This window comes from Eubalaena glacialis, chromosome 3 (genome assembly GCF_028564815.1).
Source record: "Eubalaena glacialis isolate mEubGla1 chromosome 3, mEubGla1.1.hap2.+ XY, whole genome shotgun sequence".
Taxonomy (NCBI): Eukaryota; Metazoa; Chordata; class Mammalia; order Artiodactyla; family Balaenidae; genus Eubalaena; species Eubalaena glacialis.
The window spans coordinates 154,244,953-154,263,999 of record NC_083718.1 but is presented as its reverse complement, the minus strand read 5'-3'; the positions used below and the strand labels follow the sequence as shown (position 1 = coordinate 154,263,999).

The following is a 19,047-nucleotide window of genomic DNA, read 5'->3' as shown; positions in this document are numbered from 1 at the left end:
TCCAGTCAGTCCGAATTCAGAGACTCAAAGCAAAGGCCTACCCCTTGTTCACATCCCAATGTCAAAAGGAAACTGAGGAACAGCAGTATAGTTAACTTGATTTAGTAAAGTAAAAAACAGGCCCAGGAAGATATTTTTATCTTTTAATAAAGGGTTTTGACTATCATCATCAAATGCCTACACTTTTACAAACCTGAGCTTCTCAGCCCAGCATTTATAGAAAATTGCCAAGTATCTTTTCTACATAAAAGCACAATTCAATATTTATGAATTGCTAGCTTTCTATAAATATAGGTACTTGGAGATGATCTTCTCACTAGTCATTAATATTTGAACAGGTATCAAAGCTAGAATAATATTAACAATTCCTGGAATTTGTATAGTATTCTACATAATACTATCAATAATAGATGACATTTATTGAGCACTAAGCAAGTGCCAGGCACTTTACATGTAAATTCTCATCATGAATTCAGTTCAATTCAAAAGCATTCATTTAACATCTACTGTGTGACAGATGAATAACACTTGGTTTCTGTCTCTAAAGACTCTCATTTTGGTGCAATCAATGTTGAATGAATATATGAATGAATGGATGAAGAAATTAATTGGTTTGAATGTCAGTGTGGGATAACAATAACACAGGCTCCTCCCCTTACTATCTATGGTCATGAGAAAGTACTTAACCTATCCTAGCCTCAATTTCTTCATCTGAATATAGGGATATTTAAAATCTCCCTTGCAAAAATTTTGTGAGACTAGTAACAGCAAATATTAAACATCTGCCAAAGAGTGGGCTCTCTCAGTAAGTGACAGTAGTTATTATTAACATTATCATCATCATCATCATTACTATTATTAAGTAATCCTACACAACTGTCCTCATCCACACTATAGCAATGGGACAAATAGAACTTTAACATCCAAAAAACCCACACAACATCTATACAAAACACCACAGCAAACAAGCAAACCAAGGGATATCTTCTAAACTGTAGCTCCTGATGTCCTCCTAGGTTACTGTACAATATGTATGCCCAGGTTAGAAAAGAAAGGAATGGAATCAACTTTAATTATGCTTCCAAATATATCATGATAAAAGGCAAACAGGACAGGGAGTTTATCAAATAACAGACTGTACCTTCCTGCATAATAGAATGCTAGTGACTCCAAACATGGGACCATGTTTTCTATTCCAACATTCTCAAAGAGCAGTACCTAGAGCCCAGATAATGGCCATCCAGAAACTCATCTAACTCTTCTTAGTGCCAGTGAGACTAAGCCCTAGCCATACAGCAGATAAACTTGAGCCCTGGGTCAAATTCCCCAGTCAGAAGGAGGTCCCATTCTGTGGGTCACTTACCATTTTGGTCTGCTGGTAGATTTCACCATAGGGGCCATCCCATCTCTATAAAGACTTTTAGTTTTGCTGAAGTTAACAATGTTGAAAATGACTCTCTGAAAAAGAAAGAGGGAAAAGTTTATCAGAAGACTATGCTATTCAAGTTGCCACTTCCTGATAATTAGGACTGGAAGTAATAAGCAGGGTTATAGGAAACAATATGGACTAACTACCAACATAGTGAGGATAAATGGCGTTCACAGAAATTCAATGTCTTTCTGCTAGCTTAAGAACACAGACTCTAGAACCTGGAAGCCTGAGTTTTAATCCCACTCTACCACTCTCAATGCGTGACTTTGCCAAGCTACTAAATCTTTCTGTGCCTCAGTTTCCTCATCTGAAAAATTGGGATAATAATGGTACCTAGAATTACTGATGAGAATTAAATAATTTAATAAATGTACAGTGTTTGGAACTATGCTTGGTGCATAGTGAAAGCTATATAAGTTTTAGTTACCATGATTAATTGTGCCCTCTTTCTAGGCTTACCTAGAATTTCCATGGAAATGAATAATATTATCATTACAGTAACAGTAGTGTGTTTGAAGTTCAACAAAACTAAAGATAACAACTTAGTGCAAAATTGAAACTAAAAAATTTGTAACTGCTCAGCACCCCTTTGATTAGAACTAAAGGATATATGTCTGCTCCCCCTTTGTTATCTTCTGCTAGGGGCCAGGAGTACTGAGCTCAACCCTAATCTCAGTATCAATTTATAGGAGCACAGACACTTGGGTGAGCTCCTTCCCTCTCTGGTTCTCACCTTTAAAATGGGGGAGTGGAATGTTTTAGATGACTAAAACCCTTCCAGAAGGGTAGTATAGTTAAAAGAGATCAGGTCTTTGTTTCAATAGACAGCTTTGTCACAAGTGGGGAGGAGAAATTGGGAAAGAAAACAGAACTGGGGTTAAAAGACATTAAATTACCACTGAAATAGTCCAAAGGAGAGAGGATGATGTTCAGGGCAAGGGCAGCCTGAATAGTCAGAGAAAATGAAAAGCTTGCAAGAGGTTAAGCATAGGCTGTCTTTTCTAGCCAGAGGCAGTGGAAGACAGAAGCATCAAAATTCATGTATTATTTCATTGAACAAATGTTTATTGTGTGAGGTATTAATGTCAAGTGCCAGAAATTTTATACACTTAAAATTTTTTAAATATTCTCTTATAATTATAATAAAAAGATTAACATTTCCATTTTACAGATGGAAACTGAGGTTCAGTTAACTAACTTGTCTTGAGCCATGCAATTAAAAGATGGAGAATTGACAGTTGAACCCGAGGGATAAAAAAGTTAAGATATCCAAGATCTCTACCCTTGAGTTACTCACTAAGGTTCAAATTCCATAACTCTAACCAAGTCTGTTTTCCAAAATAAAGGCAAAAATAAATATAAATATAGTGGCAATTTTTCAACCCTTTAAATTTCATTTTCCTTTAAAAATAGAAAATCAAAACCATTTCCTCTGGCCTCATATTTGGGACTACCATAAAATGCTTTGTTCTATGAAATAAATTCTTAGGAATAACTCATGTTTTCCTTTCTCCTCAGAGACCTAGCCATTGACCCCATCTCCAGGCATTTCAGTTTCAGAACTCCTTTCAGTCATTAAATTAAGTCATCAAGAATGTCCAAGACTATTCCATTATTAATAACCTGGACCTGCCTGTTGTCAGTTCAATTACTTCTGCCAGGGTCTTGGCTACTGTCTGTTTTAAGAAAATCAATATCAAGGGGACAAATGGCCTTTGAAACTCACAGGGCTTAATCCCCCTTTTTTCTTCTGAGATTCCAGGTGTCAGATCCATTTCCAGTGAACCCGGAAGCTGTGGTGCACTTTCAGGATCTATACTAATGCTAAATGCAGGGGGAAATCTAATACAGAAATAATGTGTATATGTGAAGGTGGAATAAAGAAATGAAAAAGTGGAATATTTATTGATCATTCATATCCTAATACGTACCAGAAATTTTCTCAGGTGTTTAAAATATGCTATATTATTTAGCTTCTCTATCCATAAACAAAAGTTGTTTATTTTAGCCCAGTTTTAGACATGAGGAAATTGAATCTAATAAAGGCTAACTGGCTTATCCCCCACCCCCAGATCCCAGAAATATTAACTGGTAGAGCTAGGACTTAAAACTTAAGTGTCTGGACAATAAGTACGCCTTTTTTTTTTTTTTTTTTCCCCTTTGGTTGCACGTCTTGCGGGATCTTAGTTCTTAGTTTCCCAACCAGGGATCGAACCCAGACCCTGGCAGTGAAAGTGCCGAGTCCTAACCACTGGACTGCCAGAGAATTCCTGAACACAGTCTTTTATTATTCTCCACCTGTGCATTTTTTAAAAATGTTTTCTAGCTTACTTAGCAAGGCAGCATGTGGTTGTGAGAATCAAAGGTATTTGGAAGTAAGCAGTGCAGGAAATCTTGGCTTTCCATATTTTCTAGTTATTTGTCAGTTATTTACTCAAAATACATCAGACGAAACTGTATCCATGAGGTAATGGTAACAGCAATAACTATAAAAATAACTAACAACTTCTGAGACTTTCTATGCACCAAATTCTAAGTTAAGCACTCATAGTTTCAGTGTTTTGTGTATTAGAATCACCTGGATAGCTTTTAAGTACTAGAGATGCCTGGACCTCACCCCAAGCTGATATCTGATGCGTTATCTCACTTGTTTTGAGGATAATGAACTTTTTGAGACAGGGACTATTTATTACCTCTTATTTATGGATGAGACAAGTGGTATTGAGATTAAGTAAATTAAAATTACATAATAGTTAGTAGTAGAGCTAGAATTTGAACCAAGTCCACTGACTCAAGAGAATAAGATCATGGACTTTCCAGATAGATATACCTGAGACTGAAACCCAGTTCCCGATTGGTTCTGTGAGCTTAGGCAAGATGATTACTCTTTTTTGATATTGATTTAAAAATCAATCTGGGAGGTGGAGGAGAAGATGGCGGAAGAGTAAGATGCGGAGATCACCTTCCTCCCCACAGATACATCAGAAATACATCTACACGTGGAACTGCTCCTACAGAACACCCACTGAATGCTGGCAGAAGACGTCAGACCTCCCAAAAGGAAAGAAACTCCCACGTACCTGGGTAGGGTAAAAGAAAAAAGAAATAACAGAGACAAAAGAATAGGGACGGGACCTGCACCAGTGGGAGGGAGCTGTGAAGGAGGAAAGGTTTCCACACACTAGGAAGCCCCTTCACGGGTGGAGACTGCGGGTGGCAGAGGGGGGAAGCTTCGGAGCCACGGAGGAGAGCGCAGCCACAGGGGTGCGGAGGGCAAAGCGGAGAGGTTCCCACACAGAGGATCGGTGCCGACCAGCACTCACCAGCCCGCGAGGCTTGTCTGCTCACCCGCCGGGGCGGGCGGGGGCTGGGAGCTGAGGCTTGGGCTTCAGTCGGATCGCAGGGAGAGGACCGGGGTTGGCGGCGTGAACACAGCCTGAAGGGGCTAGTACGCCACGGCTAGCCGGGAGGGAGTCCGGGAAAAGGTCTGGAGCTGCCGAAGAGACAAGAGACTTTTTCTTGCCTCTTTGTTTCACGGTGCACAAGGAGAGGGGATTCAGAGCACCGCCTAAATGAGCTCCAGAGACGGGCGTGAGCCGCGGCTATCAGCGCGGACCCCAGAGACGGGCATGAAACACTAAGGCTGCTGGTGCCGCCACCAAGAAGCCTGTGTGCGAGCACAGGTCACTCTCCACACCGCCCCTCCCAGGAGCCTGTGCAGCCCGCCACTGCCAGGGTCCCGTGATCCAGGGACAACTTCCCTGGGAGAACGCACGGCGCGCCTCAGGCTGCTGCAACGTCACGCCGGCCTCTGCCACCGCAGGCTCGCCCCGCATCTGTATCCCTCCCTCCCCCCGGCCTCAGTGAGCCAGAGCCCCTGAATCAACTGCTCCCTTAACCCCGTCCTGTCTGAGCAAAGAACAGATGCCCTCAGGTGACCTACACGCAGAGGCGGGTCCAAATCCAAAGCTGAACCCCAGGAGCTGTGTGAACAAAGAAGAGAAAGTGAAATTTCTCCCAGCAGCCTCAGAAGCAGCGGATTAAAGCTCCACAAACAACTTGATGTACCTGCATCTGTGGAATACCTGAATAGACAACGAATCATCCCAAATTGAGGAGGTGCACTTTGGGAGCAAGATATATTATTTTTTCCCCTTTTCCTCTTTTTGTGAGTGTGTATGTGTATGCTTCTGTGTGAGATATTGTCTGTATAGCTTTGCTTTCACCATTTGTCCTAGGGTTCTGTCCGTACGTTTTTTTGTTTTGTTTTGGTTTTTTTTTACTTTAAAAAAATTTTTTTTCTTTTTATCTTAATAATTATTTTTTATTTTTTTATTTTAATAACTTTATTTTATTTTATCTTACTTTATTTTATCCTCTTTCTTTTTTTTCTTTCTATTTTCTCTCCCTTTTATTCTGAGCCGTGTGGATGAAAGGCCCTTCGTGCTCCAACCAGGCATCAGGGCTGTGCCTCTGAGGTGGGAGAGCCAACTTCAGGACACTGGTCCACAAGAGACCTCCCAGCTCCACGTAATACCAAATGGCAAAAATCTCCCAGAGATCTCCATCTCAACACCAAGACCCAGCTTCAATCAATGACCAGCAAGCTACAGTGCTGGACACCCTATGCCAAACAACTAGCAAGACAGGAACACAGCCCCATCCATTAGCAGAGAGGCTGCCTAAAGTCACAGTAAGGCCACAGACACCCCAAAACACACCATCGGACGTGGTCCTGCCAAACAGAAAGACAAGATCCAGCCTCATCCACCAGAACACAGGCCCTAGTCCCCTCCACCAGGAAGCCTACACAACCCACTGAACCAACCTTAGCCACTGGGGACAGATAATAAAAACAACAGGATCTACGAACCTGCACCCTGCAAAAAGGAGACCCCAAACACAGTAAGATAAGCAAAATGGGAAGACAGAAAAACACACAGCAAATGAAGGAGCAAGGTAAAAACACACCAGACCTAACAAATGAAGAGGAAATAGGCAGTCTACCTGAAAAAGAATTCAGAATAATGATAGTAAAGATGATCCAAAATCTTGGAAATAGAATAGACAAAATGCAAGAAACATTTAACAAGGACGTAGAAGAACTAAAGAGGAACCAAGCAATGATGAAAAACACAATAAATGAAATTAAAAATACTCTAGAAGGGATCAATAGCAGAATAACTGAGGCAGAAGAACGGATAAGTGACCTGGAATATAAAATAGTGGAAATAACTACTTCAGAGCAGAATAAAGAAAAAAAGAATGAAAAGAACTGAGGACAGTCTCAGAGACCTCTGGGACAACATTAAACGCACCAACATTCGAATCATAGGGGTCCCAGAAGAAGAAGAGAAAAAGAAAGGGACTGAGAAAATATTTGAAGAGATTATAGTTGAAAACTTCCCTAATATGGGAAAGGAAATAGTTAATCAAGTCCTGGAAGCACAGAGAGTCCCATACAGGATAAATCCAAGGAGAAACACACCAAGACACATATTAATCAAACTATCAAAAATTAAATACAAAGAAAACATATTAAAAGCAGCAAGGGAAAAACAACAAATAACACACAAGGGCATCCCCATAAGGTTAACAGCTGATCTTTCAGCAGAAACTCTGCAAGCCAGAAGGGAGTGGCAGGATATACTTAAAGTGATGAAGGAGAAAAACCTACAAACAAGATTACTCTACCCAGCAAGAATCTCATTCAGATTTGATGGAGAAATTAAAACCTTTACAGACAAGCAAAAGCTGAGAGAGTTCAGCACCACCAGACCAGCTTTACAACAAATGCTAAAGGAACTTCTCTAGGCAAGAAACACAAGAGAAGGAAAACACCTACAATAACAAACCCAAAACATTTAAGCAAATGGGAATAGGAACATACATATCGATAATTACCTTAAATGTAAATGGATTAAATGCTCCCACCAAAAGACACAGACTGGCTGAATGGATACAAAAACAAGACCCATATATATGCTGTCTACAAGAGACCCACTTCAGACCTAGGGACACATACAGACTGAAAGTGAGGGGATGGAAAAAGATATTCCATGCAAATGGAAATCAAAAGAAAGCTGGAGTAGCAATTCTCATATCAGACAAAATAGACTTGAAAATAAAGACTATTACAAGAGACAAAGAAGGACACTATATAATGATCAAGGGATCGATCCAAGAAGAAGACATAACAATTGTAAATATTTATGCACCCAACATAGGAGCACCTCAATACATAAGGCAAATGCTAACATCCATAAAAGGGGAAATTGACAGTAACACAATCATGGTAGGGGACTTTAACACCCCACTTTCACCAATGGACAGATCATCCAAAATGAAAATAAATAAGGAAACACAAGTTTTAAATGATACATTAAACAAGATGGACTTAATTGATATTTATAGGACATTCCACCCCAAAACAACAGAATACACATTTTTCTCAAGTGCTCATGGAACATTCTCCAGGATAGATCATATCTTGGGTCACAAATCAAGCCTTGGTAAATTTAAGAAAATTGAAATTGTATCAAGTATCTTTTCCGACCACAACGCTATGACATTAGATATCAATACAGGAAAAGATCTGTAAAAAATAAAAACACATGGAGGCTACACAATACACTACTTAATAATGAGGGGATCCCTGAAGAAATCAAAGGGGAAATCAAAAAATACCTAGAAACAAATGACAATGCAGACACGACGACCCAAAACCTATGGGATGCAGCAAAAGCAGTTCTAAGAGGGAAGTTTATAACAATACAAGCCTACCTCAAGAAACAGGAAATATCTTGAATAAACAACCTAACCCTGCACCTAAAGCAATTAGAGAAAGAAGAACAAAAAAACCCCAAAGTTAGCAGAAGGAAAGAAATCATAAAGATCAGATCATAAATAAATGAAAAAGAAATGAAGAAAAAAATAGCAAAGATCAACAAAACTAAAAGCTGGTTCTTTGAGAAGATAAACAAAATTGATAAACCATTAGCCAGACTCATCAAGAAAAAAAGGGAGAAGACTCAAATCATTAGAATTGGAAATGAAAAAGGAGAAGTAACAACTGACACTGCAGAAATACAAAGGATCATGAGAGATTACTACAAGCAACTCTATGCCAATAAAATGGACAACCTGGAAGAAATGAACAAATTCTTAGAAATGCACAACCTGCCGAGACTGAACCAGGAAGAAATAGAAAATATGAACAGACCAATCACAAGCACTGAAATTGAAACTGTGATTAAAAATCTTCCAACAAACAAAAGCCCAGGACCAGACGGCTTCACAGGTGAATTCTATCAAACATTTAGAGAAGAGCTAACACCTATCCTTCTCAAACTCTTCCAAAATATTGCAGAGGGAGGAACACTCCCCAACTCATTCTACGAGGCCACCATCACCCTGATACCAAAACCAGACAAAGATGTCACAAAGAAAGAAAACGACAGGCCAATATCACTGATGAACATAGATGCAAAAATCCTCAACAAAATACTAGCAAACAGAATCCAACAGCACATTAAAAGGATCATACACCATGATCAAGTGGGGTTTATTCCAGGAATGCAAGGATTCTTCAATATACGCAAATCAATCAACGTGATACACCATATTAACAAATTGAAGGAGAAAAACCATATGATCATCTCAATAGATGCAGAGAAAGCTTTCGACAAAATTCAACACCCATTTATGATAAAAGCCGTGCAGAAAATAGGCATAGAGGGAACTTTCCTCAACATAATAAAGGCTATATATGACAAACCCACAGCCAACATCGTCCTCAATGGTGAAAAACTGAAACCATTTCCACTAAGATCAGGAACAAGACAAGGTTGCCCACTCTCACCAATATTATTCAACATAGTTTTGGAAGTGTTAGCCACAGCAATCAGAGAAGAAAAAGAAATAAAAGGAATCCAAATTGGAAAAGAAGAAGTAAAGCTGTCACTGTTTGAAGATGACATGATACTATACATAGAGAATCCTAAAGATGTTACCAGAAAACTACTAGAGCTAATCAATGAATTTGGTAAAGTAGCAGGATACAAAATTAATGCACAGAAATCTCTTGCATTCCTATACACTAATGATGAAAAATCTGAAAGTGAAATTAAGAAAACACTCCCGTTTACCATTGCAACAAAAAGAATAAAATATCTAGGAATAAACCTACCTAAGGGGACAAAAGACCTGTATTGAGAAAATTATAAGACACTGATGAAAGAAATTAAAGATGATACAAATAGATGGAGAGATATACCATGTTCTTGGATTGGAAGAATCAACATTGTGAAAATGACTCTGCTACCCAAAGCAACATACAGATTCAATGCAATCCCTATCAAACTACCACTGGCATTTTTCACGGAACTAGAACAAAAAATTTCACAATTTGTATGGAAACACAAAAGACCCCGAATAGCCAAAGCAATCTTGAGAACGAAAAATGGAGCTGGAGGAATCAGGCTCCCAGACTTCAGACTATACTACACAGCTACAGTAATCAAGACAGTATGGTACTGGAACAAAAACAGAAACATAGATCAATGGAACAGGATAGAAAGCCCAGAGATAAACCCACGGACATATGGTCACCATATCTTTGATAAAGGAGGCAAGCATATACAGTGGAGAAAAGAAAGCCTCTTCAGTAAGTGGTGCTGGGAAAACTGGACAGGTACATGTAAAAGTATGAAATTAGAATACTCCCTAACACCATACAAAAAAATAAACTCAAAATGGATTAAAGACCTAAATGTAAGGCCAGACACTATCAAACTCTTAGAGGAAAACATAGGCAGAACACTGTATGACATAAATTACAGCAAGATTCTTTTTGACCCAGCTCCTAGAGAAATGGAAATAAAGACAAAAATAAACAAATGGGACCTAATGAAACTTAAAAGCTTTTGCACAGCAAAGGAAACCATAAACAAGACCTAATGACAACCCTCAGAATGGGAGAAAATATTTGCAAATGAAGCAACTGACAAAGGATTAATCTCCAAGATTTAGAAGCAGCTCATGCAATTCAATAACAAAACAACAAACAACCCAATCCAAAAATGGGCAGAAGACCTAAATAGACATTTCTCCAACAAAGATATACAGATTGCCAACACATGAAAAAATTCTCAACATCATTATTCATTAGAGAAATGCAAATCAAAACTACAATGAGATATCATCTCACACCGGTCAGAATGGCCATCATCAAAAAATCTAGAAACAATAAATGCTGGAGAGGGTGTGGAGAAAAGGGAACACTCTTGCACTGTTGGTGGGAATGTAAATTGATACAGCCACTATGGAGAACAGTATGGAGGTTCCTTAAAAACTAAAAATAGAACTACCATACGACCCAGCAATCCCACTACTGGGCATATACCCTGAGAAAACCATAATTCAAAAAGAGTCATGTACCAAAATGTTCATTGCAGCTCTATTTACAATAGCCAGGACATGGAAGCAACCTAAATGTCCATCATCAGATGAATGGATAAAGAAGATGTGGCACATATATACAATGGAATATTACTCAGCCATAAAAAGAAACGAAATGGAGTTATTTGTAGTGAGGTGGATGGAGTTACAGTCTGTCATACAGAGTGAAGTAAGTCAGAAAGAGAAAAACAAATACAGTATGCTAACACATATATATGGAATCTAAGAAAAAAAAAAGGTCATGAAGAACCTAGTGGCAAGACGGGAATAAAGACACAGACCTACTAGAGAATGGACTTGAGGATACGGGGAGGGGCAAGGGTAAGATGTGACAAAGTGACAGAGTGGCATGGACTCTGGTATATACACTACCAAATGTAAAATAGATAGCTAGCGGGAAGCAACCACATAGCACAGGAAGATCAGCTCTGCGCTTTGTGATCACCTAGAGGGGTGGGATAGGGAGGGAGATGCAAGAGGGAAGAGATATGGGAACATATGTATATGTATAACTGATTCACTTTGTTATAAAGCAGAAACTAACACACCATTGTAAAGCAATTATACTCCAATAAAGATGTTAAAAAAAAAATCAATCTGGAATTCAGATGATAATACCATCCTAACAAAGCTTTTATAAGAATCTGTGAGATTACATAAGTAATCACCTGTCTCATTGCATCTAGATAAGAATAGGTATTCAGTATTTGTTGAGGTTTTCCCCCTTATCTTCAATGAAACTGGATCTTTTAGTTCTTTACAGCTTCCTTCCTTCCTTCCTTCCTTCCTGCCTTCCTGCCTTCCTTCCATTATTTCTTTTTGTCTCTTCTCTCTATTTAAAAATTTAATCCAGGCTTCTTGTTTCAGTAATATGATGCTCTAGATTGAAACTTTGCAAATGGTGACCTGCAGCACAAGCTCTCAAGGTAGCCATGTGTGAGGCCTGGAGTTCTGCCCATCCTTAGTAAGGGGGTCGTGGTGCTATGGAGTACAAGAGCTCCATTCCAGGTGTAGGCCAAGGAGTAGTCCAGTGTTGTGAGGGTGTAATGAGAAGCCTGCATGCAGTCCCAGACAGCGGCCTTGATTCTCTGTCTTCCCATATATCCAATACTTTTATCCAGTCAGAAGTAAATTTTCTACCTAATGGTGTCCAAGCTAGTCCCAAGGACTATTCTAAATAGGCAGGCACATTCTGCAAATTAGAGGGTCATCATTATTCTAAAATGTTTCATTATCTTAAATCATTGTAGTATTGAAAGTTTGGTTAGATTTTAACATCATTTGATTTTCACAAGAAATTTCAACAGTTCAATTATGAACGAAAAAAAGGAGAACTGTGAGATATTTTAATATAATTTCATATGGTTTAAATATTTGAACAGTTTAAAAATTTTATCATTTTATTGTGTGAACACTTTCTCATTAATGGGTGACTATTAAGACTTTGAATGGATCATCATTGAAAAGTCTTGATCAGGAATTGCATATATCCATTTCAGAAACCAAAACCTCATATAAAAATGGAATGTTCATGGACACTCATGTGTTTCAATTAAAAATTTGAAGATTAAAAAAAAATTAGCATTTGATATTCTCTGTATATATTTTTTTGTTTCATTTTAAAATTATGTGTTAATTTTTTTTCACCAAGCTTCATATGGTCATCCTCCAAACATTCCCCAGGTACTCCAAAATTCTGCATAGATATCATCTTCCCTAAGTGTACACATACTATTTTCTCTATGTGCCTGGGTGTGAAAAAGGTTGGAGAATACTGCTCTGGATAACCTTCCGCAAACTCCTAGAAATTACAGGATATTTAAGAACATTATTTACATGAATAACTCCTAATAAATAAAAAGAAATCCATAGATGCCAGAAAAATAGAGGTGCAGAAGGCAGGTTACTGGTCTTGGTATCTAAGAAATTAGATTTTAAACATCTATGCAAGGATAGCAAACAAGGCCTTGAATCTGCATGAGGCAGGATATCTGACATGAGATGCCTTCACAAATGTAGGACCCTCAAAATGATATAGTATTAGTGGAACTGTGGTATAGAAAGAAATCATTCACCAGCAATGGGGGATAACAAAGATGCATGACTATCTATTCATAGATTTGGGAAAGAAAAAGTAATTTTAAAACATGGGCCATGGGCTTTCCTGGTGGCGCAGTGGTTGAGAATCTGCCTGCCAATGCAGGGGACACGGGTTCAAGCCCTGGTCTGGGAAGATCCCACATGCCGCGGAGCAACTAAGCCCGTGAGCCACAACTACTGAGCCTACGCATCTGGAGCCTGTGCTCCGCAACAAGAGAGGCCGTGACAGTGAGAGGCCCGCGCACCGCGATGAAGAGTGGCCCCCACTCGCCGCAACTAGAGAAAGCCCTCGCACAGAAACGGAGACCCAACACAGCCAAAAATAAATAGATAAATAAATAAATAAAATTAAATTAAAACATGGGCCAGAACATTTTGAGGTTTGGGTTGGAATTTACATTACCTGCTTGGTATTAAGAACCCAGGTAAAGCATTTACAATAAATTTAGTTACAGGAAGATAACCATGGGGCACCAGGTCAAAACAAGAAAAAAAAAATCACTTTGAATGCACACGTTTTCAGTCCAGGCACACAGAATTTCCATAATGAAGTCCTAAAGAGGTCAAACTTTCATATAAATTTATAAAACATACAAGAAAACAATATGCAGTAAAAGTGAGAATCAGCAGAGAAATAGATAACTGAATTAGACCACAAAGAACTTCAGGTCGTAAAACTATCTGGTGAACTATAAAGAAAGCATTTTTTAAATGATTAAAAAGTTAAAAGAATGTTTCAAACACATGAGAACAGAACAAAGCACAATGAAAATTTTAAAACACCAGAAATAGTCTTCAAAAAATTAAAGAGAGCCTTTAGAAATTACAAAAAAGTAATTAAACTAAAAAATTCAGTAGACAGGTTAAGATGCAGAATGGATGAAATTTCCAAAATTCAACAGAGAGACTTATAAAGAGAGAAAATACAAAAAGGGACAGAGGGGAAATAAATAAAAATATACATCTGATAAGAGTTCTAGAAAGAGAGACAAGAGAAACTGGGAGAGGCAAAATCTACACAGAAAAGGCTGAATATATTGCAGAATTGATGAAAGACATGAATATTCAGATTTAGGAATCACAAGTCCATCCAAAGCAGGATTTTAAAAAAATCTAGATATAGACACATCATAGTGAAATTACAAAACACCAAAACTGAAGAGCATGTTTTGATAGCAAATCAGAGAAAACAAAAATTACCTACAAAGACACAGAAGTTAGACTTATGCAGACTTAACACCAGCAACATGAGAGACCAGAAAATAATGGAATAACATCGCCCGAGAATGAAGGTATAATAAATTTTCAGAGAAACAAAGCTTAAGATGTTTAGCAGTTTCAGACTTTCAGTGAAGGAGCTACTAAAAGATGAACCTCAGAGGACTAAAGAAATTGAACATAAAAGGTAAGAATGGCAAGAAGCAACAATGAGCAGAGAGACAAGTAAATCTAAATAAGAACTGAATGAATAAAACTATTATTATAACAATATTAAATTTTAGGAGTGTTAAAAAGTTTGCACCAAAACACTGGTCAATAAAGCAGATGTGTTTGGGACAGTGGTGAAGAGGAGAGAGGCAAGATCAGAGTTAAAGTATTCTAAGGTCTTTGTATGATTCCACAGGAGGATAGGGAAGCTAATAAACTTAAGACATTGCTATAAAATAAGAATGTGGCAGTTCAAGAGTGGTCAATACAATAATAGAAACAGGATTTATAAATTCCAAATGAGTAAAAAGAAGAGAATAAAGAAAGCATGATAAATATAATAGAAGATATGATAGGATACGGGATAAAAAGCAAAGAAAAACATTACTTATTGAAAGCCCAAAATAAGATAGTAGAAATAATTCCAAATATTAATCATCACAAATATTGGAAATGGACGCATTTATTTGTTAAAAACCTGATTAGGAAAAAAATCCACACTTATAATCTTTCCCAGAGACATTCATAAAACATAATGGCACAAAAATTTTGAAAGTGAAAGGATAGAAAAAGATATAACATGAAAATACTCACTAAAGGAAAGCTATTTGAGTTACGGCAGTATCAGACAAAACAGAGTGAGGTTAAAAAAAACTAAGGTTAAGGATATAATCACCACATAAAACCAAATATTCTACAGGAAGATATAACAACTTTAAATATGTATGCACCTAATAAGAGCATTAAAATGTATAAAACAAAAATTGACAATACCCTAAGTAAAAACTGACTAATCTACAATGATTAATCTCAGTAATTGATAGTGGAGACAAACAAATATTCTGAAGGATGTAGAAAATTGGAATCTTCCAATTTGAAAAGCTCCATTAAAAGAGCACTTATTAAAACGTACAATGCTTTCCACATACACGATTAGGGAACAAACTATTTTCAAGTAGATGAGGGATAGGTGTAAAAGATTAAGCACGTACATATGGTCAAAAGACAAATCTCAACAACTAACATAGAATTAATATTCTTCTAATCACAACCGCTCACTATCGAGTCATAAAATCATATATCTGTTACAAAAAGTTGACAAAAAGCTCTCAACATTATGAAATTTTATATATATTCTTAATTTTTCATATATCAAAGAAGAAATAATGATGAAAAGTAGAAAGTATTTGAAATTGGATGATTAATTCAGCACTACATATCAGAGCATGTGTCATAAAGTAAAAACAGTAAACAGAGAAATTAAATTTTAGCCTTATATGCATACACTAGAAAAGAATAAAGACTGAAAAAGAAAGTGTGAAAAAGAAATGAAGGAAACGATAGGAAAGATCAATAAAACTAAAAGCTGGTTCTTTGAGAAGATAAACAAATTTGATAAACCATTAGCCAGACTCATCAAGAAAAAAAGGGAGAAGACTCAAATCAATAGAATTAGAAATGAAAAAGGAGAAGCAACAACTGACACTGCAAAAATACAAAGGATCATGAGAGATTACTACAAGCAACATTATGCCAATAAAATGGACAACCTGGAAGAAATGGACAAATTTGTAAAAAAGCACAAACTTCTGAGACTGAACCAGGAAGAAATAGAAAATATAAACAGACCAATCACAAGCAATGAAATTGAGACTGTGATTAAAAATCTTCCAACAAAGAAAAGCCCAGGACCAGATGGCTTCACAGGCAAATTCTATCAAACATTTAGAGAAGAGCTAACACCTATTCTTCTCAAACTCTTCCAAAATATAGTAGAGGGAGGAACACTCCCCAACTCATTCTACGAGGCCACCATCACCCTGATACCAAAATAAGACAAAGATGTAACAGACAAAGAAAACTACAGGCCAATATCACTGATGAACATAGATGCTAAAATACTCAATGAATACTAGCAAACAGAATCCAACAGCACATTAAAAGGATCATACACCATAATCAAGTGGGGTTTATCCCCGGAATGCAAGGATTCTTCAACATATGCAAATCAATCAATGTGATACACCATATTAACAAACTGAAGGAGAAAAATGATATGATCATCTCAGTAGATGCAGAAAAAGCTTTTGACAAGATTCAACACCCATTTATGATAAAAACCCTCCAGAAAGTAGGCATAGAGGGAACGTACCTCAACATAATAAAGGCCATATGTGACAAACCCACATCCAATATCGTTCTCAATGGTGAAAAACTGAAACCATTTCCTCTAAGATCAGGAACAAGACAAGGTTGTCCACTCTCACCACTGTTATTCAACACAGTTTTGGAAGTTTTAGCCACAGCAATCAGAGGAGAAAAGGAAATAAAAGGAATCCAAATCGGAAAAGAAGAAGTAAAGCTGTCACTGTTTGCAGATGACATGATACTACATATAGAGAATCCTAAAGATGCTACCAGAAAACTACTAGAGCTAATCAATGAACTTGGTAAAGTAGCAGCATACAAAATTAATGCACAGAAATCCTATAGGAATGCACTTGCATTCCTATACAATAATGATGAAAAATCTGAAAGAGAAATTAAGGAAACACTCCCATTTACCACTGCAAGAAAAAGAATAAAACACCTAGTAAAAATCCTACCTAAGGAGACAAAAGACCTGTATGCAGAAAACTATAAGACAGTGATGAAAGAAATTAGAGATGATACAAACACATGGAGAGATACACCATGTTCTTGGATTGGAAGAATCAACATTGTGAACATGACTATACTACCCAAAGCAATCTACAGATTCAGTGCAATCCCTATCAAACTACCAGTGGCATTTTTCACAGAACTAGAACAAAAAAGTTCACAATTTGTATGGAAACACAACGGACCCCGAATACCAAAAGCAATCTTGAGAAAGAAAAATGGAGCTGGAGGAATCAGTCTCCCAGACTTCAGACTATACTACACAGCTACAGTAATGAAGACAGTATGGTACTGGCACAAAAAGAGAAATATAGAGCAATGGAATAGGATAAAAAGCCCAGAGATAAGCCCACGCACGTATGGTCACCTTATTTTTGATAAAGGAGGCAAGAGTATACAATGGAGAAAAGACAGCCTCTTCAATAAGTGGTGCTGGGAAAACTGGACAGCTACATGTAAAAGAATGAAATTAGAACACTCCCTAACACGATACACAAAAATAAACTCAAAATGGATTAAAGACCTCAATGTAAGGCCAGACACTATAAAACTCCTAGAGGAAAACATAGGCAGAACACTCTGTGATATAAATCACATTAAGATCCTTTTTGACCCACCAGTTAGAGAAATGGAAATAAAATTAAAAATAAACAGATGGGACCTTATGAAACTTAAAATCTTTTGCACAGCAAAGGAAACCATAAACAAGATGAAAGGACAACCCTCAGAATGGAAGAAAATATTTGCAAACGAAGCAACTGACAAAGGATTAATCACCAAAATTTACAAGCAGCTCATGCAGCTCAATATCAAAAAAACAAACAACACCATCCAAAAATGGGTAGAAGACCTAAATAGACATTTCTCCAAAGAAGATATACAGATTGCCAACAAACACATGGAAGGATGCTCAACATCATTAATCATTAGAGAAATGCAAATCAAAACTACAATGAGGTATCACGTCACACCAGTCAGAATGGTCATCATCAAAAAATCTACAAACAATAAATGCTGGAGAGGGTGTGGAGAAAAGGGAACCCTCTTGCACTGTTGGTGAGAATATAAATTGATACAGCCACTATGGAGAACAGTATGGAGGTTCCTTAAAAAACTAAAAATAGAACTACCATACAACCCAGCAATCCCACTACTGGGCATATACCCTGAGAAAACCATAATTCAAAAAGAGCCATGTACCACAGTCTTCATTGAATCTCTATTTACAATAGCCAGGATATGGAAGCAACCTAAGTGTCCATCGACAGATGAATGGATAAAGAAGATGTGGCACATATATACAATGGAATATTACTCTGCCATAAAAAAGAAATGAAATTGAGTTATTTGTAGTGAGGTGGATGGACCTAGAATCTGTCATACAGAGTGAAGTAAGTCAGAAAGAGAAAAACAAATACCGTATGCTAACACATATATATAGAATCTAAAAAAAAAAAAAATTGTTCTGTACAACCTAGGGCAGGACAGGAATAAAGATGCACACGTAGAGAATGGACTTAAGGACATGGGGAGGGGGAAGTGTAAGCTGGTACGAAGTGAGAGAGTGGCATGGACTTATATATACTACCAAATGTAAAATAGACAGCTAGTGGGAAGCAGCCACATAGCACAGGGAGATTAGCTCCATGCTCTGTGACCATCTAGAGGGGTGGGATAGGGAGGGTGGGAGGGAGACACAAGAGGGAGGAGCTATGGGGATATATGTATATATATAGCTGATTCACTTTGTTATAAAGCAGAAACTAACACACCATTGTAAAGCAATTATACTCCAATAAAGATGTTAAAAAAATAAGTGGTAAGTACTTAACTTAAAAAATTAAGAAACAAAATAATAATTCACACCAAAGAATCTCAGAATGCAAAACACTGGAAGCACTTGGGGTGGCAGGCACAGCTTGGTTCAAAGTCCTTATAAAGAAAAATTAAGTCCCCAGATTCCTTCC

The 19,047-nt window shown here is 37.5% G+C and overlaps 1 protein-coding gene across 1 annotated transcript in view; it reads right to left on the bottom strand.

The window, feature by feature from the left end:
• Nucleotides 1–19,047, bottom strand: part of AGBL4 (AGBL carboxypeptidase 4) — a 1,403,755-nt gene that overhangs the window by 726,213 nt on the left and 658,495 nt on the right. The window contains exon 4 of the mRNA XM_061183995.1: nt 1,364–1,458. Coding sequence (XP_061039978.1) covers nt 1,364–1,458 — 95 coding nt within the window. The remainder of the gene's footprint in view (nt 1–1,363; nt 1,459–19,047) is intronic.